The sequence below is a fragment of the Peromyscus eremicus genome, chromosome 20 (assembly GCF_949786415.1).
Source record: "Peromyscus eremicus chromosome 20, PerEre_H2_v1, whole genome shotgun sequence".
Taxonomy (NCBI): domain Eukaryota; kingdom Metazoa; phylum Chordata; class Mammalia; order Rodentia; family Cricetidae; genus Peromyscus; species Peromyscus eremicus.
In genome coordinates, this window is record NC_081436.1 from 4,780,312 (window position 1) to 4,807,300 (window position 26,989).

At 53.2% G+C, this 26,989-nt stretch overlaps 1 protein-coding gene across 1 annotated transcript in view; it reads left to right on the forward strand.

Moving 5' to 3' along the window:
• Positions 1-20,163, forward strand: part of Kmt2d (lysine methyltransferase 2D) — a 20,671-nt gene extending 508 nt beyond the window's left edge. Inside the window, exons 2-25 of the mRNA XM_059247982.1 lie at positions 5-1,432; positions 1,530-1,712; positions 1,788-1,924; positions 2,172-4,048; positions 6,177-6,300; positions 6,435-6,519; positions 6,618-6,684; positions 6,765-6,997; positions 7,097-9,970; positions 10,067-10,207; positions 10,328-10,495; positions 10,652-10,811; positions 11,724-11,799; positions 11,920-12,095; positions 12,202-12,332; positions 12,799-12,931; positions 13,005-13,132; positions 13,283-14,423; positions 15,806-15,942; positions 16,040-16,170; positions 17,840-18,125; positions 18,290-18,363; positions 18,449-18,557; positions 18,702-20,163. Coding sequence (XP_059103965.1) covers positions 5-1,432; positions 1,530-1,712; positions 1,788-1,924; positions 2,172-4,048; positions 6,177-6,300; positions 6,435-6,519; positions 6,618-6,684; positions 6,765-6,997; positions 7,097-9,970; positions 10,067-10,207; positions 10,328-10,495; positions 10,652-10,811; positions 11,724-11,799; positions 11,920-12,095; positions 12,202-12,332; positions 12,799-12,931; positions 13,005-13,132; positions 13,283-14,423; positions 15,806-15,942; positions 16,040-16,170; positions 17,840-18,125; positions 18,290-18,363; positions 18,449-18,557; positions 18,702-18,794 — 10,092 coding nt within the window. The 3' untranslated portion in view covers positions 18,795-20,163. The remainder of the gene's footprint in view (positions 1-4; positions 1,433-1,529; positions 1,713-1,787; positions 1,925-2,171; positions 4,049-6,176; positions 6,301-6,434; positions 6,520-6,617; positions 6,685-6,764; positions 6,998-7,096; positions 9,971-10,066; positions 10,208-10,327; positions 10,496-10,651; positions 10,812-11,723; positions 11,800-11,919; positions 12,096-12,201; positions 12,333-12,798; positions 12,932-13,004; positions 13,133-13,282; positions 14,424-15,805; positions 15,943-16,039; positions 16,171-17,839; positions 18,126-18,289; positions 18,364-18,448; positions 18,558-18,701) is intronic.
• Positions 20,164-26,989: the final 6,826 nt, after the last annotated feature.

A 26,989-nucleotide genomic window follows, 5' to 3' on the forward strand; every position in this document is an offset into this window, starting at 1 on the left:
CCAGCCCCCGATACTGGGCACCACAGCTCGACCTGGGACTGGCCAGCCAGGGGAATTCCACACTACCCCACCGGGCACCCCCAGACACCAGCCTTCCACGCCTGACCCCTTCCTCAAACCCCGTTGCCCCTCATTGGACAACCTGGCTGTGCCTGAGAGCCCAGGGGTAGCAGGAGGCAAGACATCCGAGCCTCTTCTCTCGCCCCCACCTTTTGGGGAGTCTCGGAAGACCCTAGAGGTGAAGAAGGAAGAGCTTGGGGCATCCTCTCCTGGCTATGGTCCCCCAAACCTGGGCTGTGTTGACTCACCCTCCTCAGGCCCCCAGCTGGGTGGCCTGGAGTTAAAGGCACCTGATGTCTTCAAAGCCCCCCTCACCCCTCGGGCATCTCAGGTAGAGCCCCAGAGCCCGGGCCTGGGCTTACGGGCCCAGGAGCCACCCCCTGCCCAGGCTTTGGCCCCTTCTCCTCCCAGCCACCCAGACGTCTTTCGTTCTGGCCCCTACACTGACCCCTATGCCCAGCCCCCATTGACTCCTCGGCCCCAACCACCACCCCCTGAGAGCTGCTGTGCCCTGCCGCCTCGGTCACTGCCCTCTGACCCTTTCTCTAGAGTGCCCGCCAGTCCTCAGTCCCAGTCCAGCTCCCAGTCCCCATTGACTCCACGTCCTCTGTCTGCTGAGGCTTTCTGCCCATCCCCTGTTACCCCTCGCTTCCAGTCCCCCGACCCTTATTCTCGTCCACCCTCACGCCCTCAGTCCCGTGACCCCTTTGCCCCATTGCATAAGCCCCCCCGACCCCAGCCCCCTGAAGTTGCCTTTAAGGCTGGGCCCCTAGCCCACACCCCGCTGGGAGCTGGGGGCTTCCCAGCAGCCCTGCCCTCCGGCCCAGCAGGTGAGCTCCATGCCAAGGTCCCAAGTGGACAGCCTCCCAATTTTGCCCGTTCTCCTGGGACAGGTGCATTTGTGGGCACCCCGTCTCCCATGCGGTTCACTTTCCCACAGGGGGTAGGGGAACCTTCCCTAAAGCCCCCTGTCCCTCAACCTGGTCTCCCTCCACCCCATGGGATCAACAGCCATTTTGGGCCTGGCCCCACCTTGGGGAAGCCTCAAAGCACAAACTACGCAGTAGCCACGGGGAACTTTCACCCATCAGGCAGCCCCCTGGGACCCACCACTGGGCCCACAGGGGAGGGCTATGGGCTGTCCCCACTGCGCCCCGCGTCAGTTCTCCCGCCTCCCACACCCGATGGACCCCTTCCCTACTTGTCCCATGGAGCCTCACAAAGGGCAGGCATCACCTCACCAGTGGAAAAGCGCGAAGACGCAGCAGGAGCTACAGTGAGCGGTGGCTCTCTGGCAGCCCCTGAACTCTCAAGTACCCAGGATGCAGGCATGTCTAGCCTCAGCCAGACGGAGCTGGAGAAGCAGCGGCAGGTGAGTGGATGTCCTAGAACTGCCCCACCATGCTTCTAAGCCTCCACCAGCCCCGTGATTAGAATGGAGTGGACTGACTTTTCTGTTTCCTGGACAGCGCCAGAGACTAAGGGAACTGCTGATTCGGCAGCAGATCCAGCGTAACAACCTGCGGCAGGAGAAGGAGACAGCTGCAGCAGCTGCGGGTGCCGTGGGGCCTCCAGGCAACTGGGGTGCTGACCCCAGCAGCCCTGCCTTTGAACAGCTGAGTCGAGGCCAGACCCCGTTCACCGGGTCCCAGGTAGGTGGATTGGCAAGGGGCGGTGTGGCCAGCATACTGAGGGTGGCCACACCTTCATCTCCTTCTGTCGTTTAGGAGAAGAACAGTATTGTGGGGTTACCCTCAAGCAAACTCGGTGGTCCCATCCTGGGACCAGGAGCCTTCTCCAGTGATGACCGACTCTCCCGGCCACTTCCACCAGCCACACCTTCCGCCATGGATATGAACAGCAGGTGAGGTTCGGGGTGTAGGGGTGGGAGAGTGAGTGAGTGTGTGTGTGTGTGTGTGTGTGTGTGTGTGAGAGAGAGAGAGAATGGGACAGATTTTACCGTCGCTGTACTTATTCTGCCTCTGATCTTTCTTTGTTGTTACGTATTCTTCCTCGTTGCTTTCCCTCATCATTTCTTTTGTCCTCCGTCACTGTCCGAAGCCTCTGTTCTGGCCGTCCGTGCTCATTGCATTGACTGAATATTTTTCCAGGCAACTTGTCGGAGGTTCTCAGGCCTTCTACCAGCGCACACCATATCCTGGGTCCCTGCCTCTACAGCAGCAGCAGCAGCAGCAGCAGCAGCAGCAAATGTGGCAGCAGCAGCAGCAACAGCAGGCAACAGCAGCAACCTCCATGCGACTTGCTATGTCTGCTCGATTTCCATCCACTCCTGCACCAGAACTTGGCCGCCAAGCACTAGGCTCCCCCTTGGCAGGGATCCCCACCCGCCTTCCAGGCCCTGCTGAACCCGTGCCTGGTCCAGCTGGTCCTGCTCAGTTTATTGAGTTGCGACACAATGTGCAGAAAGGACTTGGACCTGGGGGATCTCCGTTTCCTGGTCAGGGTCCCCCTCAGAGGCCCCGTTTTTATCCGGTAAGCGAGGAACCCCATCGAATGGCTCCTGAAGGTCTTCGGGGTGTGGCTGCTTCAGGCCTTCCCCCACAGAAACCCTCAGCTCCACCAGCTCCTGATTTGAACAACAGCCTCCATCAGACACCCCATACCAAGGGTCCTGCCCTACCAACTGGCTTGGAGCTGGTCACCCGTCCACCATCAAGCACTGAACTTGGTCGCCCCCCTCTGGCCTTGGAAGCTGGCAAGTTGCCTTGTGAGGATCCTGAGCTAGATGATGACTTTGATGCCCACAAGGCCCTAGAGGATGATGAAGAACTTGCTCACTTGGGTCTGGGTGTGGATGTGGCCAAGGGTGATGATGAACTGAGCACCCTGGAAAACCTGGAGACTAATGATCCCCACCTAGATGACCTCCTCAATGGAGATGAATTTGACCTGCTAGCGTACACTGACCCAGAGCTGGATACCGGGGACAAGAAGGACATCTTCAATGAGCACCTAAGGCTGGTGGAGTCAGCAAATGAGAAGGCTGAGCGAGAAGCCCTGCTGCGGGGGGTGGAGCCAGTGTCTTTGGGCCCTGAGGAACGCCCTCCCCCTGCCACAGATAACTCTGAGCCTCGCCTAACATCTGTGCTCCCTGAGGTGAAGCCCAAAGTGGAGGAGGGAGGACGCCCCCCTTCTCCTTGCCAGTTCACCATTAACACCCCCAAGGTAGAACCAGCACCTTCGGCTGCTCCCCTCAGCCTGGGACTTAAGCCAGGTCAGACTGTGCTGGGCAGCCGGGACACTCGAGTAGGTACAGGACCATTCCCCAGCAGTGGGCACACAGCTGAGAAGGGCCCATTTGGGACCCCAGGAGGAGCACCAGCTCACTTGCTGAACCCTGGCTCACTGAGTGGCCCAGGCGGATCCTCCCTTCTGGAAAAATTTGAGCTAGAGAGTGGGGCTCTCACCTTGCCCAGTGGACACGCAGCACCGGGAGATGAGCTGGACAAGATGGAGAGCTCACTCGTCGCCAGCGAGTTGCCCCTGCTCATCGAGGACCTGTTAGAGCATGAGAAGAAGGAGCTGCAGAAGAAGCAGCAGCTTTCAGCCCAGCTGCAGCCTGCCCAGCAGCAGCAGCAGCAGCAACAGCAGCAGCAACACTCCCTCCTTCCCGCGCCAGGCCCTGCACAGACCCTGCCTTTGCCGCATGAGGCTGGGCCCCCACAGCAGCTCGCTCTGGGGCTTGGAAGTACCCGACAGCCAGGTTTGGGCCAGTCACTGATGCCCACCCAGTCACCAGCTCACGCGCTTCAGCAGCGCCTGGCCCCATCTGTGCCTATGGTGTCTAACCAAGGGCATATGCTAAGTGGGCAGCAGGCAGGGCAGGCAGGCTTGGTGCCCCAGCAGAGCTCCCAGCCAGTGTTAGCACAGAAACCCATGAACGCCATGCCAGCTTCCATGTGCATGAAGCCCCAACAGCTGGCTATGCAGCAACAACAGCTGGCTAACAGCTTCTTCCCTGACACAGGTAACTTCACGGTGGCGTGGTTAGCACTGAGTGGGCACTGAGTCTAGCACACTAAGAGAGCCTTCGTTAAGGGAGATCGGGTACCACAAAGTTCTATAGGCAGAAGCAGTGGGACTTTGGAGAGGAAAGCTGAATGAATGATTGAAGCCTGATGAGCAAAGGCTCTCTGTCTGTGGTGAAGGTTAAATTTAGTCCTCAGAGAAAAGACTATAAGGATAAGCAAACCAGGTAAGTGGAAGATTAAATGAAGCTATAGGGCAGGACAACCTATGGAGAGCAATGAAAGATACGGCGCAGGGGAGTGGGCACCGCTGTCGGATAGGGCGCAGGGAAGTGGGCACTGCTGTCGGATAGGGTGTAGGGCACAGGGGAGTGGGCACCGCTGTCGGATAGGGCGCAGGGGAGTGGGCACCGCTGTCAGATAGGGCGCAGGGGAGTGGGCACCGCTGTCAGATAGGGTGCAGGGGAGTGGGCACCGCTGTCGGATAGGGCGCAGGGAAGTGGGCACCGCTGTCGGATAGGGTGTAGGGCACAGGGGAGTGGGCACCGCTGTCAGATAGGGCACAGGGGAGTGGGCACCGCTGTCAGATAGGGTGCAGGGGAGTGGGCACCACTGTCGGATAGGGCGCAGGGGAGTGGGCACCACTGTCGGATAGGGTGCAGGGGAGTCGGAGGAAGGGGCCACGTTGAGGAACATCTCACACTGCATTTATTAAATAGTCTTTATTGGACATTGGTTGGTTGATTTCATCGGAACAGATTTGTTAAATGGCTACTCTAGTTGGCTTTGATTACCAAAGAGTAAACGGGCATAAAAGTTAAATAATGTGTCTAAGATTATACAGCTAGCACAGCCATCCCTGAACTAACAGCCTTAGAATTAGTCCTTTATAAAGCTGAGAGTCAGTTTTCTGAGCCCTCGAGAGGCAGAGGCAGGAGTATCTTTGAGAGTTGAAGGCTAGCCTGCTCTATATAACTAAGTTCCAGGATGGCCAGGGCTACTTAGGCTGGCTCTCAAATAAATCAATTAATTAATTAAAGCAAATAAATAAACGCACCCCAAAACAAAATAGAGGATTTTAGGAAGGTTTGAGATTTTTTTTTTTAATGTGTGTGGTTATTTCTTTATGGTTTGTTTATTTATTTAATTTTGAGTGGGGGGATAAATGTAGAATGGGAGGTGAGTTAGGTTCTCATGTATCCCAGGCTATCCTCAGACTTGCTATGTAACTGAGGATGAAGATGACTTTAAATTTAGGATTCTACTGTCTCCTCTTTATCAAGTGCTGGAATTACAAGCATATGCCACCATACCTGGTTTATTCTGGATTGTTTTGTTTTTTGAGGCAGAGTCTCACTACATAGCACAGGCTGGCCTTAAATTCAAAATCTTTGTATCATAGCCTCTCCCGAGTGCTGGTATTACAGTTGTATACCACTGTGCCTAGTTATTTTTTGTTACTCGACTAGATGGCAGAACAATGGGTTATTAGGTGATTTTTGTTGTTGTTGTTGTTTTGTTTGTTTGTTTTTTGAGATAGGGTTTCTCATGTAGTTTTGGTGCCTGTCCTAGATCTCGCTCTGTAGACCAGGCTGGCCTTGAACTCACAGAGATCGGCCTGGCTCTGCCTCCCAAGTGCTGGGATTAAAGGCGTGAGCCACCACCGCCTGGCTTAGGTGATGTTTTCCCGTCACAAACAGCTCTATTGTCTAGGGCTTTGCCACAGAGTCTACCTTGGGTTCTTGAGCTGGGTTGGTTGTAGACTACCACTTTGAAGAGTACTGTCTGGCTCACATAGCATGCCTTTATTCTTGTCACGTGATCCTCTATAGCATCACGAAGTAGGCAGAGTAGCAATCATGGTTTCTCTTCAAATGAGGGAAACTGAGGCTTAAAAAGGTATAGCGCCACTGCCTGACTCAATGTTTTCCTACTCCCTTAAACGAGGGACAAATAGAAGGACTGTGTGTTCTGTGAACATTAGTGCTGTAGCACCATGTTGCATGGCTCCTGCTTAGCTGAGTAGACTTGCCACATTGTTCTACATGTAGAGGTCAGAGTGTTGGGAAAAAACAGCCATCTTGCCTTGACCCCCAAACCCAGCTTATTAATCTCTGCCCTCTTCAGATCTGGACAAATTTGCTGCAGAGGACATCATTGATCCTATTGCCAAGGCTAAGATGGTAGCTTTGAAAGGCATCAAGAAAGTCATGGCTCAGGGCAGCATTGGGGTGGCCCCCGGAATGAACAGGTGAGACCCCGGGCTGGTGTGAGCGGACTTTCTATCGCCCCGCTCTCCTGGGTTCCCTCCCCACTTGTCTCACTGCTTTGTGTTTGAACTGTGCCCTCACTGACGCCATAACCCCTCTGCTTTATGGACTGTAGGCAGCAAGTCTCATTGCTGGCACAGAGGCTCTCGGGGGGATCTGGCTCTGATCTGCAGAACCATGTGGCACCTGGGAGTGGCCAGGTAAGGAGGAAGTAGGAACTTGTGTACTATTTCACTGGGCTACCTTTCTTAGGGCCTGGCATGGAACAGTGACCTTCTAGAAATCTCTCTCACCACAGGAGCGGAATGCTAGTGACCCTTCTCAGCCTCGTCCCAATCCACCCACTTTTGCCCAGGGAGTGATCAGTGAGTATGGGCAGACGTGGTTAGGAGTCTGGAAGGGGGTCACCGTTTTGCAGATCCTAACATGCAGGTTCTATTCCCAGATGACGCTGACCAGCGACAGTATGAAGAGTGGCTGTTTCACACCCAGCAGCTCCTACAGATGCAGCTGAAGGTGCTAGAGGAGCAGATTGGTGTGCATCGCAAGTCTCGGAAGGCTCTCTGTGCCAAGCAGCGCACTGCCAAAAAGGCCGGCCGTGAGTTCCCAGAAGCTGACGCTGAGAAGCTCAAGCTGGTTACAGAGCAGCAAAGCAAGATCCAGAAACAACTGGATCAGGTAGGAAGAGCAAAGTTCAGCCAAGTGCCCAGAAACCAGGGATAAGGTGCAGCAGGGGTGGGCGGCCTCCATCTGACCTCTCCAACCCTCCAATGTTAGGTCCGGAAACAGCAGAAGGAGCACACGAATCTCATGGCAGAATATCGCAACAAACAGCAGCAGCAGCAACAGCAACAGCAGCAGCAGCAGCAGCAGCAGCAGCAGCAGCACTCAGCTGTACTGGCTCTCAGCCCTTCTCAGAGTTCTCGGGTACTCACTAAGCTGCCTGGCCAGCTGCTCCCTGGCCATGGATTACAGCCACCACAGGCACCTCCAGGTGGGCAAGCTGGAGGTCTTCGCCTGCCTCCGGGAGGTATGGTACTCCCTGGACAGCCCGGTGGTCCGTTCCTCAATACTGCCTTGGCGCAGCAGCAGCAGCAGCAGCAGCAGCAGCAACAGCAGCATCCTGGTGTGGCTGGATCCTTGACTGGCCCCTCAGGGAGCTTCTTCCCTGGCAATCTTGCTCTCCGAAGCCTTGGACCTGACTCAAGGCTTTTTCAGGAAAGGCAACTACAGCTGCAGCAGCAACGAATGCAGCTGGCCCAGAAATTGCAGCAGCAGCAGCAGCAGCAGCAGCAGCACCTCTTAGGGCAGGTGGCAGTCCAGCAGCAGCAGCAGGGTCCCCCCGGAGTACAGAACCAGACTCTGGGTCCCAAGCCTCAGGGCCTTCTGCCTCCCAGCAACCACCAGGGCCTCCTGGTGCAACAGTTGTCCCCCCAGCAATCACAGGGCTCCCAGGGCATGCTGGGTCCTGGCCAGGTTGCAGTGCTGCAGCAGCAGCAGCAGCAGCAGCAGCAGCACTCTGGAGCTTTGGTTCCTCAGGGCCCTCACAGACAGGTGCTTATGACTCAGTCCAGGGTGCTGAGTTCCCCTCAGCTGTCGCAGCAGGGTCACAGCCTTATGGGACACCGACTGCTCACAGCCCAGCAGCAACAGCAGCAGCAGCTGCAGCAGCAACAACAGGGCTCTATGACGGGCCTTTCCCATCTTCAGCAAGGAATGATGTCACATGCTGGACAGCCCAAAATGAGTGCTCAGACGTTGGGCTCCTTGCAGCAACAGCAGCAGCAGCAGCAGCTGCAGCAACAGCAGCAGCTGCAGCAGCAACAGCTGCACCTTCAGCAGCTGCACCAACAACAGCTTCAGCAACAACAGCAACATCTTCAGCAGCAGCAACATCTCCAGCAGCAGCAGCAACAACAGCTCCAGCAGCAGCAGCAACAACAGCAACATCTTCAGCAGCAGCAACATCTTCAGCAGCAGCAGCAGCAGCAACAGCAACATCTTCAGCAGCAGCAGCAGCAGCAGCAGCAGATGGGCCTCTTGAATCAGAATCGAACTTTACTATCTCCTCAGCAGCAGCAGCAGCAGCAGCAGCAGCAGCAGCAGCAGGTGACCCTTGGCCCCGGCATGCCAGCCAAACCTCTTCAACACTTTTCTAGCCCTGGAGCCCTAGGCCCAACCCTCCTCCTGACAGGCAAGGAACAGAACATTGCAGAGACATCCCTTCCTTCAGAGGTCACTGAGGGACCCTCCACCCATCAAGGAGGGCCACTAGCAGTGGGGACAACACCTGAGTCGATGTCTGTTGAACCAGGGGAGGTAAAGCCCTCCGTTTCTGGAGACTCACAACTCCTACTTGTCCAATCCCAGGCCCAGTCTCAGCCCGCCTCAGTGCAGCTGCAGCCACCACTAAGGCTCCCAGGACAACCCCCACAGCAAGTTAACTTGCTCCACACAGCGGGTGGAGGAAACCATGGGCAGCAGCTAGGGAGTGGATCCTCTTCCGAGGCCCCATCTATCCCCCACCTGCTGACCCAGCCCTCTGTTTCCTTAGGGGAGCAGCCTGGGCCTATGGCCCAGAACCTTCTGGGTTCCCAACAGCCCCTTGGGCTAGATCGGCCCATTCAGAACAATACAGGGCCACAGCCCCCCAAATCGGGCCCTGTCCCTCAGTCTGCACAGGGTCTTCCTGGGGTTGGAGTCATGCCTACGGTGGGTCAGCTTCGAGCACAGCTCCAAGGAGTCCTGGCCAAAAACCCACAGCTGCGGCACCTGAGCCCGCAGCAGCAGCAGCAGCTGCAGGCCCTCCTCATGCAGCGGCAGTTGCAGCAGCAGCAGAGTCAGGCAGTACGCCAGACTCCACCGGTCCAGGAGCCTGGGACCCAGCCCTCTCCTCTCCAGGGCCTCTTGGGCTGCCAACCTCAACCTGGGAGTTTTTCTGGATCTCAGACTGGACCCCTCCAGGAGCTAGGGGCAGGGCCTAGACCTCAGGGCCCACCCCGGCTCCCTGTCCCACAAGGAGCCTTATCTACAGGACCAGTGCTTGGCCCTGTCCATCCCACACCTCCACCATCCAGTCCCCAAGAGCCAAAGAGACCTTCACAATTACCTTCCCCCAGTGCCCAGCTAACCCCTACCCATCCAGGGACTCCAAAGCCCCCAGGGCCAACCTTGGAGCTGCCTCCTGGGAGGGTCTCACCTGCTGCTGCCCAGCTTGCAGATACATTCTTTGGCAAGGGGCTGGGACCTTGGGACCCCTCAGACAACCTAACCGAAGCCCAGAAGCCAGAGCAGAGCAGCCTGGTATCTGGGCATCTGGAGCAGGTAAATGGACAGGTGGTACATGAGCCACCCCAACTCAGCATCAAGCAGGAGCCTCGGGAAGAGCCATGTGCCCTGGGCGCACAGACAGTGAAAAGGGAGGCCAATGGGGAGCCAGCAGGGACACCGGGCACCAGCAACCACCTTCTGCTAGCAGGCTCCCGCTCAGAGGCCGGGCATCTGCTCTTGCAGAAGCTTCTACGGGCAAAGAATGTGCAACTTGGTACTGGGCGGGGGCCTGAGGGGCCTCGGTCTGAGATCAACGGACACATTGACAACAAGCTGTCGGGGCTGGAGCAGAAACTCCAGGGTCCTCCCAGCAACAGAGAGGTGAGTGCTGTGGCTAGTGTGGTGTGACAGTGAGACATGTAGCCGTGGAGGTCAGACGGGCAGGGCAGCACCCTTCACAGGCCTCCTCTGGTTTAGGACGCAGCCACGAGAAAGCCTTTGCCAGTGAAGCCCAAGCGGGCACAGAAGGCCAGTGACAGGTTGGTGAGCTCCCGAAAGAAGCTGCGGAAAGAAGATGGGGTCAGGGCCAATGAGGCCTTACTGAAACAGCTAAAACAGGTGATCCCCGAGGAGGCAGTCCAGTGGTCCCCTGTCCGCCTGGGGGATGAGTAGCCTGCGGCCGATAGGGATAGCTGTGACTGCTGCAGCTTCCCAGCTTCGTCATCTTGTCCCTCCTAGGAACTGTCCCAGCTGCCCCTGACGGAGCCTACCATCACCGCCAACTTTAGCCTCTTCGCTCCCTTTGGCAGCGGCTGCCTAGTCAGTGGGCAGAGCCAGCTCAGGGGGGCCTTCGGAAGTGGGGCTCTACACACCGGCCCCGACTACTATTCTCAGCTGCTCACCAAGGTCAGAAAAATGGCAATACTTTTTGGGAATAATACAATTCTTGGGGTTGGAGGTAGGGATGAAAGACTGGAGGAAAATGCTGATGTAATGTGGGGCCAGGAGATTATACCAGTCTCCCTATGCCATCTTGCACACAACACCCACCCCACCCCTCAGAATAACCTGAGTAACCCGCCGACACCACCCTCGTCGCTGCCCCCCACCCCACCCCCATCGGTGCAGCAGAAGATGGTGAATGGTGTTACTCCCTCTGACGAGCTGGGGGAGCACCCCAAGGATGCAGCCTCTGCCCAGGACACTGAAGGAACATTGAGGGGTAAGTGAGAAGCTGACCACCTTTCCCAGAGGGATTCGGTGGATGATTGGCAGGCATGAGTGGTATCCTGGTAGCCACTCAGTATCAGAAGTGAACGGGTGGCATACACTGCCTTATGCCCTTACACAGTAGACATTGGGTGGGAAGGGCCCAGTCGTGGTTGTTTGGTTCGGGACAAAGGATGGGCTTCTAGAGTCTGTTGCAAAGGCAATGGGGGAGGTAGGCAGCGAGGTGACTCTGAGTGAAGTTCTGTGAGGAAACAGTCCAGCATTCGTGGGTGGGAAGCCACAGTCTAACCTACATTTGAACTCCAGCACATGAGTGTATTTAGCTGTGTTACTTAGACCAAGTAGCTTGACTTGTGTGAACCTTGATTTCCTCTCTATAAACTGGATACTGTAAAGTTCACCTTAATAGTTGTTAAAAATACTTAAAGTGGCCGGGCGGTGGTGGCACACCTTTAATCCCAGCACTCGGGAGGCAGAGGCAGGTGGATCTCTGTGAGTTCGAGGCCAGCCTGGTCTCTAAAGCGAGTTCCTGGAAAGGCGCAAAGCTACACAGAGAAACCCTGTCTCAAAAAACCAAAAAAAAAAAACAAAACAAAACCAAAAAAACCAAAAAAAAATACTTAAAGTATTACAATGACTTACGATCCCAGCCAAAACTGGAGAAGAACGGCAACAGGGCTTAAGAGTTTGAAGTCAGCCAGCCTGTGCTATGTGAGTGAGACCCTGTCTTTAAATCAGTGTGGTACACAAGGAAGGCTCAATGTCTATATACAGTGTTCCTGCCCCAGGCTGTTAGTTGAGTAGGTAGTTGATCGCAGTAGCTAGCTGGACCTGGAATGCTGGGGACAGCGTGACTGCCTCTCCACTCCCCACTCCCCTGACCTCTACTCCCTCCGCCCCTCAGATGCTGCCGAGGTGAAGAGTTTAGATCTGCTGGCTGCTCTGCCCACACCCCCTCACAATCAGACTGAGGATGTCAGGTGGGCATAGGGCGGAGGGCAGATGGGGCAGGTTTCAGTTACGGCTACACCTCCCGATCTCTGCTGTCAGAGGGAGAACCCCTGTGGCTGTACCAACGTCTGCTTGCGTTTGGCCTTCAGGATGGAGAGTGATGAGGACAGTGACTCCCCTGACAGCATCGTGCCGGCGTCGTCCCCTGAGAGCATCCTTGGGGAAGAGGCCCCACGTTTTCCACAGCTGGGCTCTGGCCGGTGGGAGCGGGACAGTCGGTCCCTCTCTCCTGTCATCCCTATCATCCCCCGTGCCAGCATCCCTGGTGAGCGCTGCTCGTGGCCTGGGCAGGCCCCGTGTGGTTAGGTCATCAGAAGTGAGGGGCTAGGGTTGTGGCGGAGAGTGACGTTCACTTTCTCTCTCTCATCCAGTCTTCCCAGATACAAAACCTTATGGGGCCCTTGACCTGGAGGTCCCTGGAAAGCTGCCTGCTGCAGCTTGGGAAAAAGGCAAAGGAAGTGAGGTGTCCGTCATGCTGACAGTCTCTGCCGCCGCCGCCAAGGTATGTCCTGGGGGTACCTTGAGGCCAAGGAGAACTTGGGTCAGAGGACATTCTTCAGAGCTTGTCTGGATTTAAGAAGGAAGGAAAAAAAAATTCAACTGTCCAAATACTTATCCTGAGCACCTGCTCTGTTTGAAAGGCTGGCCAGGGACTGTGGGCTGAGCAAGGAAAGCCCGTTCTCACAGGGCTCATCATCCGTGGATAAAGACAGTCCGCCAACACACTGACCAACGCTACCAGACCTCTCTCCTCCAGCTGCACTTGGGGGACCCCCGCTGCAGGGTTCGGTGGTCAAAGAAAGTTGGAAAACAGTTCAAACGGCAGACACTCCTGTGTCCCTGTCGTGGTCTAGGCACGGTGGTGTGAGGAGAGCGGAGTGAATGGGGAGCACTGACCACCCCGTGCAGTAGGGCGGGGCTCACTGAAGGTGCTGTTGGTTTCTCCACCCTTTCTTCTGCCCCAGCAGAATCTGAATGGTGTGATGGTAGCAGTGGCAGAGTTACTAAGCATGAAGATACCCAACTCCTACGAGGTGCTGTTCCCAGACAGCCCTGCCCAAGCTGGCCTTGAGCCTAAGAAGGTGGAAGCGGAGGGCCCTGGTGAGTAGAGCAGGAGACCACTTTCAGATCCGAGAAGAGTTCTGGTGGAAGACTGACCCTTTCCTTTCTGTAGGTGGGAAAGAAAAAGGTTTGAGTGTCCGGGGCCCTGACGCTGGACCTGATTGGCTGAGGCAGTTTGATGCCGTGTTGCCTGGCTACACCCTTAAGAGCCAGTTAGACATCTTGAGCCTCCTGAAACAGGTGGGTCTAGGGGAGAAGGGTCAGTTTTAGGAAGAAGGTGCTCCCAGAGCGAAGAAGACAATGGCTTTCGAGGGAGCGGAGTCTGGTCAGGAGGAGGGAGGGACGAGTGGGCTGAAGAACTGGCACTAACACCAGGGTGCCCTCTCGTAGGAGAGTTCTGCCCCAGAGCCATCCACCCAGCACAGCTACACCTACAACGTCTCCAACCTGGATGTGAGGCAGCTCTCCGCCCCGCCTCCTGAGGAACCGTCCCCACCTCCATCCCCTTTGGCACCTTCCCCTGCCAGCCCCCCCGCTGAGCCCCTGGTTGAACTTCAGGCTGAACCCTCTGCTGAACCACCAATCCCTTCGCCTCTGCCACTGGCTTCCTCCCCTGAATCTGCCCGGCCCAAACCCCGAGCCCGGCCCCCTGAAGACAGCGAAGATTCCCGTCCCCCACGCCTCAAAAAGTGGAAAGGGGTACGCTGGAAGCGGCTGCGACTGCTGCTTACCATCCAGAAGGGCAGCGGGCGGCAAGAGGACGAACGGGAAGTGGCAGAGTTTATGGAGCAGCTCGGTACAGCCTTGAGACCAAACAAGGTGCCTCGAGACATGCGACGATGCTGCTTCTGTCATGAAGAGGGAGATGGTGCCACTGATGGGCCTGCCCGCCTCCTCAACCTTGACCTGGACCTCTGGGTACACCTCAACTGTGCCCTGTGGTCCACGGAGGTGTATGAAACCCAGGGTGGGGCACTGATGAACGTGGAGGTGGCCCTGCACCGAGGACTGCTGACCAAGTGCTCGCTGTGCCAGCGAACTGGTGCCACTAGCAGTTGCAACCGCATGCGCTGCCCCAGTGTCTACCACTTTGCCTGTGCCATCCGTGCCAAGTGCATGTTCTTCAAGGACAAGACCATGCTGTGTCCGATGCACAAGATCAAGGGGCCTTGTGAGCAGGAACTGAGCTCCTTTGCTGTCTTCCGGAGGGTCTACATTGAACGGGACGAGGTGAAGCAGATCGCCAGCATCATCCAGCGGGGTGAGCGGCTACACATGTTCCGAGTAGGAGGTCTTGTGTTCCATGCCATTGGACAGCTGCTCCCACACCAGATGGCTGACTTCCACAGTGCCACGGCCCTCTATCCTGTGGGCTACGAGGCTACTCGCATCTACTGGAGTCTTCGGACCAACAATCGCCGCTGCTGCTACCGCTGCTCCATCAGCGAGAATAACGGCCGGCCGGAGTTTGTGATCAAAGTCATTGAGCAGGGTTTAGAAGACCTGGTCTTCACTGATGCCTCTCCCCAAGGTGAGCACTAGAATGGGATTGGGCAGGTTTTTCTCAGGAGTCAGTTTACAGCGTCAAGAAGCTGCACAGCTTTTATGTAGCTTCAAGTGGCATGGTGTCTTGAAAATATGAAAATACTGGGATTCAGCCTTACTCAGACACTTTAAATACCTTGCAATTGAAAATATTTTCTTAGCCAAGCGTGGTCCTCACCCCTGTAATACCAATACTTGGAAGATTAAGGCAGGAAGATCCTGAGTTCAGGGTCACACATCCTTAGCTATGTAGCAAACTGGAAGCCAGCCTGGGCTGCAGGAGACCTTTTCTCAAAAGAAAAAGTTTTGTGGTTAGCTTTTTCTCCTAACCTTGGTAGATTAAATGATGGAGTTTTCGTGTGTATGTTTTTTGTTTGTTTGGTTTTTGAGACTGTGTAGCCCTGGCTGTCCTGAAACTTGATCTGTAGACCAAGCTGGCCTCAAACTCAGAGGGCCGACTGTCTCTGCCTCCCAAGTGCTGGGATTAAAGGCGTGTGCCACCACCGCCCAGGTAAACAGTGATGTTTTGAGATCTTATTGTGTGTTATACAGTTCTAAATTCCCTCTTTTTGCCATATGTAAAATCCCTTTTAGAATTTTGTTTTTGTGGTACCGGGGATAGAACCCAGGACTCAGGACGTGCTAGGCAAACCAGTGAGCTACAGCCCTGCCCTACCCCCTTAAAGTGTTTTTTAAATTTTAATTTTTGTGTGTATGAGTGTTTTGCCTGCGTGTGTGTCTGTGGATCTCATGCATTCAGCGCCCATGGAGGCCAGACGAGAGTGTGTTGGATTCCCTGAGACTAGGTTGAAAACGGTTGTGAGTAGGCTTATGGGTGCTGGGAACTGAACCTGGGTCCTTTGGAAGAGCAGCCATTGATCTTAATTGCTGGGGCCATTCTTTTTTATCTTTGTTTCTATGTTGATGATAAATAAAGCAGCAGGAAGATTATTTTGTTGAGCGTGTCCTATGAGTCACAATTCCGTTAGTAGGATGATCATTCAGGGGGTTTTGTCCATGCGGCCCTAGAAGGTGAGCACTGTCATTATTATGCAGTGTAGACATACAGTGACCAAGTCTTGTGAGGAGACTTGGGTATTTGGCTTAAGTCCCATAGCCAGTACTCAGACTTGAACATAATCTTCTCAACTCCAAAGCATGTATATTCATTCAGTAGGAACTGTGGCTCCTGCTAGGTCTCTGGGACCTGTGCTTGTCATCCCCTCCAAAATTGAAGCTTCTGGGACTAGGAAACCGGGAGTGGATCCTGAAGAGTCACAGGGAAAGTCGAGCTCAGGAATGGGGTTCTGGGCTGGCGATCAGTAAGCAGTGTTATTCCAGAGTGCGGTCTGTCTCACTCACCCCTAGCTGTATGGAACCGCATCATTGAACCTGTGGCAGCCATGAGAAAAGAAGCAGACATGCTGAGGCTCTTCCCCGAGTACCTAAAAGGCGAGGAGCTCTTTGGGCTGACAGTGCACGCTGTACTTCGCATAGCCGAGTCGGTAAGCAGGCAGCGCGGAGCTGCGGCGGCAGCGAGGTGGGCACTGGGAATCTTGGTCCTGCTTCAGAGCAGCTAAGGCAAGCTTCCTGTGCCCACAGCTACCTGGGGTGGAGAGCTGTCAGAACTATTTATTCCGCTATGGGCGCCACCCCCTGATGGAACTGCCACTCATGATCAACCCCACCGGCTGCGCCAGATCAGAACCTAAAATCCTCACACACTACAAACGGTGAGCTTGTGCGGCCAGGGCCATGGGCTGTGGCTGTGGCTGTGGGTAGGACCGTCTGGCCACATTGTGGGGGTTTGAGGTACAGGTCAGAGTCTTTTCCAAGAACCTGGGGAGTCACCCATAGACCTGGTTAGAGGTACACAAGCGTCACTGGGGTGCCCTTTCCTCTTCCCTGGTCAGCTCAGGTGTGCTGGGTTGACCAGGGATACAGGACAGAGCCCTCTTGGGTACCCTGGGAATGGCTGCTGGGGAGGTTCTTGGTAGACAATGGAGAGATGTACGGGAGCTGGTCACTTCTTTCTTCTTTGGTCTTGTTTCCAGAGGGGCCGGTGATACTCCCAAACCTCAGACACCCCATGAATGCTAGGGTCACCATCCCTTTCCAAAGCTGAGTTGGTTTAGAAATAATTAGTATTATAGAAAAATAATACAACCTTACATTTGTATAGCACTTTATACTTTTTTTTTCAAAGCGTTTTCACATCCATTATCTCATTTGATCCTCACAACAACCTTATGAGGTAGGTAGGGCAGGTGGTATGACCCCATTTTATAGCTGAGAAAACTGAGGCCCAGAAAGACTGCGTGACTAGATAAAGGTCACACAGCTGGGACTAGACCCTCCTCTCATTGTGGGTTGCTGGTCTTTCTGTGTACCACAGGAGCCTAACCTTGGTCCTTGGGTAGAGGGAGGCAGAATCCATGGTAGCCGGGCTCTCCCATGAAGGCCTTTGGTGGCTCGAAGGCTGTCATAGAACGTTGAACACTCTACCTTTAGTTAGCCCAGTCCTTGCCGCTCTACAACAGTGGTTTTCAAACTCAAAGTCCATGTGTCCCAGACCACAGAAGCCAGCGAGCAGACTTGCCCTGCTTTGTCTGACTTCACCTTCCTCAGATTGGATTTAGCCAGAGGAATTCCAGTTTTACCTATGGATTGGAGTTGCAGTCAACGTTTTGCTGAAGAAAAATTGTACTACATAAAACAGAAAAGCACCCCAAAGCGTTTGAAAACCACTGCTCTGAGCGAGACTTTGGCTGGTGCCCCAGGGTGGTGAAGGCCGGCACACAGGCAGCTGTCCTTCCCCTGCCCTGAGCCGGCTGCACTGGTGCCCCAGGGTGGTGAAGGCCGCCACACAGGCAGCTGTCCTTCCCCTGCTCTGAGCCGTCTACACAGCCCAGTGCTGTGCTGCAGAGCAGGACGGTCTGAAGAAAGGCCAGGATACCATCAGGCTATGAATTCACAGCCACCTAAAACTCAGATCCAGCCCCTGTAGTACAGGTGGCCCCACTTTTCAGGGTCTACAGCATATGCAGGAGGTAGGACTCAGATGAGGGAACAAGCCATCAGCTTAAATTCTGGGGAAGACCACCAAGATCTTGTGTGGCCTTGAGCATGGTTGCCAGGGGGTGGTAGCCAGTATGAGATGGGACAACAGGTTCAGTGTAGGGGAATTGGAACTTCTTCCCTCTCTCTACCTACTCCTCATCCTGGGTGGTCTCTGCTACCCAGGGTGTCCAGAAGGGTCCCAGTGGCTAGTTACTTCCTCTTCCAAGCTAATGGTGCTTGCACTCCATTCTCAAGGCAGCAAGCCCTTGTAGTACATGCCCCAGGGAGGAGGCAGGCGATGAATGCTTGGTCTGTCTTGTCATGGACTCTATCACCTCCCAGGCCCCATACCTTGAACAGCACCAGCATGTCTAAGGCATATCAGAGCACCTTCACAGGCGAGACCAACACCCCATACAGCAAGCAGTTTGTGCACTCCAAGTCATCTCAATATCGGCGCCTGCGCACTGAGTGGAAGAACAATGTTTACCTGGCTCGCTCCCGTATCCAGGGCCTAGGGCTCTATGCAGCCAAGGACCTAGAAAAGCACACGATGGTCATCGAGTACATTGGCACCATCATCCGCAACGAGGTGGCCAATCGGCGGGAGAAAATCTACGAGGAGCAGGTACTTTAGGGTGGCTGGGGAGTAGTGTGGTCCACTCTCTGCCAAGGGGCACGGGGCAGGTTTGGGTCCAGGAGATAGTTGGAGAGAGGGAGAAGAAAGCAGGAGGAATTTGGTCATGTCAGATAAGCCGATTCTTGTTCCTTCCACGACTTCTGCCTCTCTAGAACCGAGGCATCTACATGTTCCGGATAAACAATGAACACGTGATTGACGCTACGTTGACTGGAGGCCCTGCCAGGTGAGCAAGGAAGGCCTGAGTGTCTCCAGTGGCCACTTGCTGGGTGCGGCCTGGCATCACTGACGCCGATTCTCCCGCCATCCAGGTACATTAACCACTCCTGTGCCCCTAACTGTGTAGCAGAGGTCGTAACATTTGACAAGGAGGACAAAATCATCATCATCTCCAGCCGGCGGATCCCCAAAGGAGAGGAGGTGAGAGGAGCTTCCTGTACCGGTGACAGAGCAGTCCTCTTCTCTGCCATGGCCTAGGAGTTGGATTCCAAGGCTCCTGCCCTCATATAGCATCTCGGCCCCTTCCCTTTTCCCCACCTTGATTCTGTCCTCTTTTCTTTCCAGCTGACCTATGACTATCAGTTTGATTTCGAGGACGATCAGCACAAGATCCCCTGTCACTGTGGAGCCTGGAACTGTCGGAAATGGATGAACTAAGAAGCTTTGAGGCTACCAGGCAGGGGAGCACCCCACCCCCCGCCTCCTCCCTGAAAGGGATGAGGGGGAAGAGCGGTAGCAGCCAGAGCTAGGACCCAGGGCTGGGGCTGCCGGCCGACCGGAGCCCCTGGAGCAGGAGGCTGGGCAGAGGGCCCTAGGCCAAGCCCACCCTGGGCACCAGGGACAACCTTCTTCCCTGCCACCGGCCCTTAGGCTGGCATCTCTGCCCCCAGCTCCAGGAGGGGACAGACAGAAGCAGCCACTGGGCATCTCAGGTTTGAGGGGGATATGGGCCGGGAACTACCCAGAAGTGTCTGGGAGGCAGCAGGGAGGGAGGAGGAGGATGTGTGGCCGGGCCTCACCGCCCTGCTGCCTCCACCGGCCTCTCTGGCCCAACTCAAGGCTGCAAAGAGACTTGACTAAAAGCTTGACAATCCCAAAGGCCGGGTCCCACACCTGGCCCTGCCTGCCGGGTCCTGCCCCTGCCCTCACCCCCATCCCCTTCCTCTCTTCTGTCTCTGTCTCCCTCTTTCCTCTGTGTTTCTGTCTCTCTATGGGTTGTGTTTCCTTGTTTTCCACTCTGACAAATGCAACATGATGGGAAAGAGGCATCCAGATGCCCAGGAGGGCAAGCTGGGCAAGGAGACCCCGCACCCACACCTACCTCATTTAAGTGTTGGATTTTTTGCTGTTTTGAAATGTGAGACCCTCTCCAAGCCCCCACTGCCCTGTCCCCCTCCCCCACCTCACTGCCCTCTTCTAGTGGGTGGAGGGGGGGTAGGAGGAGGAAGCAACAACAGTAACAACAACAAAAATCCATCTTTGTTTTTAATGATGGGCATGGGATGGTGGTTGAGGCAAATGGCGATGAAGATTGGGGATGACTGGTCCCTAGTTGCTCTAGAACTTCCTTCTCCATCTGGACATGGAGGCAGGAGGGGGTGTGCTAAACCTAGGACCAGGATCTCTCTCTCCTGTTTTCCCAGCCTCATCCTTAGCCCATTTGCCCTCCAGCCCCTGGATGGGGTGTGGGGGGTAGGGTGAGGGCTATCCCTGTGTGGCATGCCCATACCCAGTGAGGCAGGGTGTGGCCCAGAGCTCTCACTTTCCCTCAGTCACCAAACTGCTGCTGGTCTGGTGGGAATGGGTGGTGATGTGGGGGTGGGGAGCTTAGTGTCAGCGCGGGGAGGGTGGGGGGTATTTATCTATTTATACGTGGGGTTGTACATAGTCTTGTGGGGCATGGGGGAGCCGGCTGGAGGTGAGAACCCTCCCCTCTCCCCCAACCCCCGGGGAGAGCAAATGTAAAACTACTAATTTTTGTGCTTTATATATTCTATATAAATATATCTATTTTCTTTTTACAAAACCAGTTTATAAATGGTAGGGGGGTGTGGGGCGGACACATGGAGCTCCCCTTGTGGGGGGGCCCCCTCCACTACCCAACCTACCGCCCTTTCCTCACCCCCCCTTTCCCACCCCCTGGCTGTGACTGCTGTAAGGTGGGGGTATAGAGAGAAGCTGGGTGATCCTCACCCCAGTTGTATAGTTGGACTATGATATAACGCACAAAAGTAAGCTGGCCCCAGGGGGAGCCAGAGGGTGATGGGTTCCCTGATCTTCCTTTTTCCTTCCTCTTCTGCCCAAGCTTGTGCTGCAGGTAAACCCCTTCCTGGGGGTGGTGGTAGGGTGAGGGTGTGTGAGGCCTCAGACTGCTCTCTGTAGGGAGCCATGGGGATGAAGATGAAGCTTATATGCAGTTCTCTCCTGGGGGCTGTGGGCAAAGGGCATTTTGTAATTAATATTTCCAAGAATCAGATATCTGGACTGTAGAGATGGGCTTGATGGTGGCACATGAGCAGGCCTGCTGAGGGGTAGCACGATTGCTGTTGTGATTTTAGGTTTTTGTTTTGTTTTAAATTTGGGGGATTGTGGATTGATGGGGGTAGGGAGATTTTTTTTTCCTGGCCTTTTTTTTTTTTTTTTTTTTTTTTTCTGAAGCTGCTTCCTCAACTGTTTCAAGCTGCAAATGTTTAAGAGAATGGCAGCCCCCCCCCCCACGCTCCCACAGAAACCATTGTAATTAGATCAGACAGTGGGAAGACTGGGCTGCTGGCCCCAAAGCCACAGAGCTGAAAGGTCTAAGGCACTAGGTGGGGGAGATTTGTCTCCTGTGAGTCAGGCTCTGGTTGGGGCTTGGGCCCTAGAACTGGGAAAGAAGGGGCAGACTTTGTAAGCATACGCTAGGTATCCGATAGTCCTGTAGAATTTAGTGAAGAAACCTTATACAGTTTTTAATTTTTATATAAACTATAACTCAGACCCACGCTACAAGGTTGGAATTTTGGTTGTTGGTTTTGTTTTTTTTTTTTTAAGTACCCCGCCTGTATAATTGCATCAAAATCCCACCCCGTGTTTGTATTTTGGGTTGGTTTACACTTGCACATACTCAATTTTCAGTTTCCCCCTTTGACCGTCTACCCTCACCTCCAGGACCCTCCCCCTTTTTAAAAAATAAATCGCTGACAAGTGTGAATCCCGTGAAGAACTTTATTTTGTGTTGTGTGTATCCTGTACAGCAAGGTTGGTCCTTCGTAACAACGGATGAAATGGTTCCCTTTTTTAAAGCGCTCTCTCTTCCTCCACCCCCAGCGCCCCTGTCCTTGGCATGTTTTGTATCAGCGATCATTCTGAACTGTACATAATTTATGTTGCGAGAGGCAAAGGGCAAGTTTTGGATTTTGCTTCTTCAAAGTTTGTTTTTAAACGACAAATAAAAAAAGGACATTTTAAATACAAGCGCCTCCGTCCCATGACCCTCGTCGTTAGCCAGATATTAAGGTCTTAGAGGACCTGGAGGGAGGGAGGGAGGTTATCCAAACCAGGCTCAGCCACTGCCGGAAGGGTGGGTTCCCCGCCTTCCGCCCTGGGGCTGAGGTGTCCTGACGTAGGCGGAAGTGACGCGAGGCACCGGAAGTGGGGCGGGGTCTGCTGCAAGGGAGCTTTCTAAGCTCAGGAACTGGCGGGCGATTGCAATGGAGTCGGTGAGTGGCGCAGGAGGGCGGCGGGGGGCGCTGTGGAGCCGGAGACCCCCGCTAGGAGCCGGGGAGGGCCGGCCTCCCTGCTCTGTTTCGGTGGGCGCCTCGACTGGGCCACACCCGTTCCTGCCTGGGGTCCGCGGTACCCTGGGAGACCGGGCTGTGAGTTTGGAGCCCACGAACGCCGCCGTAATCTTGGCCTCCTGGCCGTGAGTGCCTCAAGCCCTTTCAGAAGTTTGCATGAGAGCGGGGTTGTGAGCCCCGCTTGCAGGGAGCTCCGGGACCCCGTTTGTGCAACTGTTTACTGCAATTCTTGGCACAGACATCTGAAAGACTATACTGCATCCAGCCAGGCTACATTCCTTTAATGAGTTCTAGAATTGAGGTTTCCGAAAGGAAGGAATCCAAGAGGCCACTGTGTCCCTTGAACAAGTTTAGGTCGTGTCCTGATCAGTGACGCTATGCATGCGTGTTGACACAGCTCGTTCTTGGCGAGCAGCATTGACCAATGGTGGCAAGTCCCTGTCACCTCTTACAGATGCTGCAGGTTATCTGCTACTTGCTTGACCTCCCTCCTTCTCTGGAGCCTTTCTTTAGCACTCGGAAAGCCCTCCCATCGACTTCTTGCTCCAGAGTTTTAACTGTATATCCCCTGCGGGCGGCTTGGGTTCTCCTCTCTCTCTGTCTCTCTCTCTGTCTCTCCCTCCCTCCCTCCCCCCCCTCTCTCTTACACACACACACACCCGCTGTGTAGCCCAGTAACACCTGTAGGTTCGCTCTTCCTATTTTTTTCTCCTCTTGAGTCAGATACTTGCCCAGAGTAATTTTTGCGCCACACCTTTGCCTGCAGAGTAGTAATAACTTACAAAGAAGAAAACAGATACAATAGGAAAGTGGTGTGCAATTGGTCATACTTACAAGGATTCCGTTTTTTACAGACAGAGCATTTTAAGCAAAAGTAGTCTAATTAGATTAAATTTAAAACAATGCTGTTATTTTTTAGTTGTAAATGTATTATGCTATAATGTTTTTAAACTATATTATTATAGTTTTTATGTAAATTTCCGAATTTAGCCCGTATGCTTTATATATACACCGGATTGCAGAGAGAGTGAGACAGAGGCAGAAGGAGAGAGATGTTAGTTAAGGTAGACAGACTGTACTAAGTACTATCATCAAGATACAAAAAGCTGCCAGCAGTGGTGGCATACCCCTTTAATCCCAGCACTTGGGAGGCAGAGCCAGTGGATCTCTGTGAGTTCAAGGCCAGCCTGGTCTACAGAGCAAGTTCCAGGTCAGGCAGGGCTATATACAGAGAAACCCTGTCTTGAAAAACAAAACAAGCCAGGCAGTGGTGGCACACGCCTTTAATCCCAGCACATGGGAGGCAGAGCCAGGCGGATCTCTGTGAGTTTGAGGCCAGCCTGGTCTACAGAGGGAGATCCAGGACAGGCACCAAAACTACACAGAGAAACCCTGTCTTGTAAAACCAAAGGGGGGAAAAAAGAAAAAGAAAAAGAAAAGTCAGCCAAGGCCAAGTTGGATGTATTGTATGCTGTGCTAAGTTATACACACATAATTTTTTTTTTTTTTGAGACAGGCTCTCAGTAGGCAGCTCAAATCTTCTGCCTCAGTATAGATACCATTCCCAGCTCTGACTTTTGAAATAAGAGGGCCTATGGAAGATTAATGAGCAAGGCAGCGAGTGTACTTTTGAGAATATTCTTAACAGCTTTCTGTAAATAGACTGAGCCACTTAGAAAGTAAGTTTTTAAATTTTGAATTGTAGTGTGTGTGTGTGTGTGTGTGTGTGTGTGTGTGTGTGTGTGTGTGTGTAAGAGAAAAGAAAGAAAGATGAGGGGTGCCCAGGTGGCATGGAATAAATGTGGAGGCAGAGGACAGCTTTCTGGGATTAGTTTTCTCCTTCTGCCATGATAGTGGGTTTGGGGACCAAACTCAGGTCACCCGGCTTATCAGGTTAGCTCTTTCACTCTTCCAATCGTCTTGCAAGCCTTGGAAAGTATTTTTATGTGGCTAAAGATGGAAATATCTTTAGATATTTAGATCATATCTTTAGAGTTACTTTGGTTAGAGAACTCAGTGAAAGCACAGAAGATAATTGAGGAAGCAGTAGATGTGGGGCAAGGAGACTAGAATGCTGTGCAGCTCGGGGTGGGGCTTAGTGCCTGCCCACAACTGTGGGTTCCGTGCGCCAGCACCATCCAGTGAAGGTTTATGAAAACTTGGAGGTAGTGCAGGAGTGAGAAGCGGAAGCCTAAGTGAGGGCTGTGAAAATGAACCAAGAGGGATTTGAGGCATTTCAACACCAGTTTAACATCGCGAGCCCTTACGTGCTAAGGAGAACGGAAAGACTACAGTCCCAGACACTAGGAAGATAGCAGAATTTCACTGAAAGAGAAAAAAACTGTCACAGGCTAGGAACAGGAGTGAGGGACAATATTCTGTATTAAAGTAAGTATTATGAGTGGTCTCTGTACCCTGTGATTGGCACACAACAGGAAACGTAGATGGGCAGTTTGGAAAGCAGTTCTGTCTTAGTATCAGACCTAACCTCTCTGTAGTAATACGTTATACTTGTGTATAAATATAAGTGATATAGTCTTGGTTCCCTAAAACGTTTTGTTTTGGGGGTTTTGTTGTTATTGTTTTGAGTCGGAGTCTAATGTAGCACTGGCTAACCTTGAATTCACTCTGTAGCTGAGGCCGGTCATGAACTCCTAATCCTTGTAACTCGACCTCCTGAGCACTGGGAATAGAGTTGTAATGGGCCCTCAGTCCCCCATCTTGGTAGAAGAAGAGGGGAGTGGACATAACTGGCCCACTTGTGGAGAAACAGAATAAAAGCGTGTTTAATTGTGTCTGTGACAGCTAGCTTTGTCAACTTGATACCACCTGGAATTACCTGGGAAGAGAGTCTCAAGGAGGGTTTACCTGTCACATTGGGTTGGCATGTGGGCATGTCTGTGGAGTATTGTCTCAGTTAATCGATGTGGGAAGACCTAGCCCACCATGGGCAGTGCCGTTCTCTAGGTAGAAGATCCTAAACTGTGTAAGAGTGGACAAATGAAAACACGTCAGGCGAAGGGGAGTGTATCCACTCCTTCCTCTCTGCCCTTGACTGGATGCGATGCAGTGTGCTGTCTGAAGTTCCTGCTGCTGTGACCTCCCCACAAAGATGGGCTGTAGCCTGGAATTGTCTCCCCTAAATTGCAAAGTGCTATCAGGGTGTTTTACCACACAACAGAGGAGAAACTAGAGCATCTCTGACTCTTTTTTCCATATCTGTATCTCCACCTGTGTATCTTGTGCATCTCTCGGTCTTAGGTTTACATCATTATCATAGAATTTCTTTTAAACTGTAAATTATGTAAAGTGCCCCATGCTAGGGCAGTCAAATACAAGGTATAAGGTAGTGGAGGCTTCTGGGAATTTATAATCTGTTTCTGTAGATAATGCCCTAAATAACTGTAGCACAGTGTGATGTGGGTTGAGAGAAGGGTGCCGTCACTTTCAGAAGTAGCTGCTTCTATCTATGCCTTTGTGTAGATCATGAGACTGATGCATGCATCTTTACTGGGGAGGCGCCCGCTCCGCTTTTAAGCGGTGAGGCTGTTGTTTGGCAATGAGTCTTGCCAGAAAAGCCAGACCAGGCTGCTGGTTTTACCAAGCCCAAGAAGAGAGGAGGATTAGTTGTTCACCTCAATGTACTTGCTCGTCTCATGTACTGGAGGGAGATTTGGGGTCTTCCTGCCCACTTCACCCTGTTCGCCAGCCATCTCTTTAGGTTCAACCCAAGGCCTTTCACTTCGTACCACTGCATAAGCTATGAAAGTGAAATGATTCTGTGTGTAGGGGACATCACCCAGAGCAGATGGAGCCAAAGTATGGATGACAGTAGATAAACATTTTCATGATCCCTCCTGGGTTCCTAGATAGCAATACAATTTCCAAATGTTCTAGTGAGAGCTCTGTGAATGATCTTCTGTGTAAGATCTCTCTCTCTCTCTCTCTCTCTCTCTCTCTCTCTCTCTCTCTCTCTCTCTCTCTCTCGTTTTTCAAGACAGGGTTTCTCTGTGTAGCTCTGGTCATCCTGGAACTTGCTCTATAGACCAGGCTGGCCTTGAACTCAGAGAATCCACCTGCATCTGCCTCTGAGTGCTGGAATTAAAGGCGTGCACCACCACGCTCAGCCCAGGATTTTTTTTTGTTTTGTTTTGTTTTTTGTTTTTTGTTTTTCGAGACAGGGTTTCTCTGTGTAGCTTTGCGCCTTTTCCTGGAACTCACTCGGTAGCCCAGGCTGGCCTCAAACTCACAGAGATCCGCCTGGCTCTGCCTCCCAAGTGCTGGGATTAAAGGCGTGAGCCACCACCGCCCGGCCAGCCCAGGATTTTTAGTGTTAACTCCTTCCTGTTTTGTTTTGGGATTTTGGGACAGATTCTTACTGTGTAGCCCTGGCTAGTCTGGAATTCACTGTGCAAACCAGGCTGGTCTCACACTTGCTGTGATCCCCCTGTCTCTGCCTCCAGAGTGCTGATATTACAAACATGCCCTACCACAGCTGTTTTTAGACTTAATTTTTTTTTAAGGTTTATTTATTTATTTTTATGTAGACAGTGTTCTGTCTGCATGTATCTCTGCAGGCCAGAAGAGGGCACCAGATCTCATAGATGGCTGTGAGCCACCATGTGGTTGCTGGGAATTGAACTCAGGATCTCTGGAAGAGCAGCCAGTGCTCTTAACCTCTGAGCCATCTCTCCAGCCCCTGTTTTTTTTTTTGTTTTTTTTTTTTTTTGTTTTTTTTTTTGGTTCGTTTGTTTTTTTCTTTTGAGACAGGGTTCCCTGTGTAGGTTTTGGAGCCTGTCCTGGAGCTCGCTCTGTAGACCAGGCTGGCCTCGAACTCACAGAGATCCACATGGCTCTGCCTCCTGAGTGCTGGGATTGAAGGTGTGCGCCACCACCACCCAGCTTAGACTTAATGTTTTGTTTTGCATTGTAATATATACTTGTAATCCTGGCACTAGGAAGGCTAAGGCAGGAGGATTTCAAGTTTAATCTCAGCCTAGTTAGTCTACACATTGAAACATTACCTTAAATAACCAGCCAGCCAACCAACAAATAAAGACCTAATATTTCGTT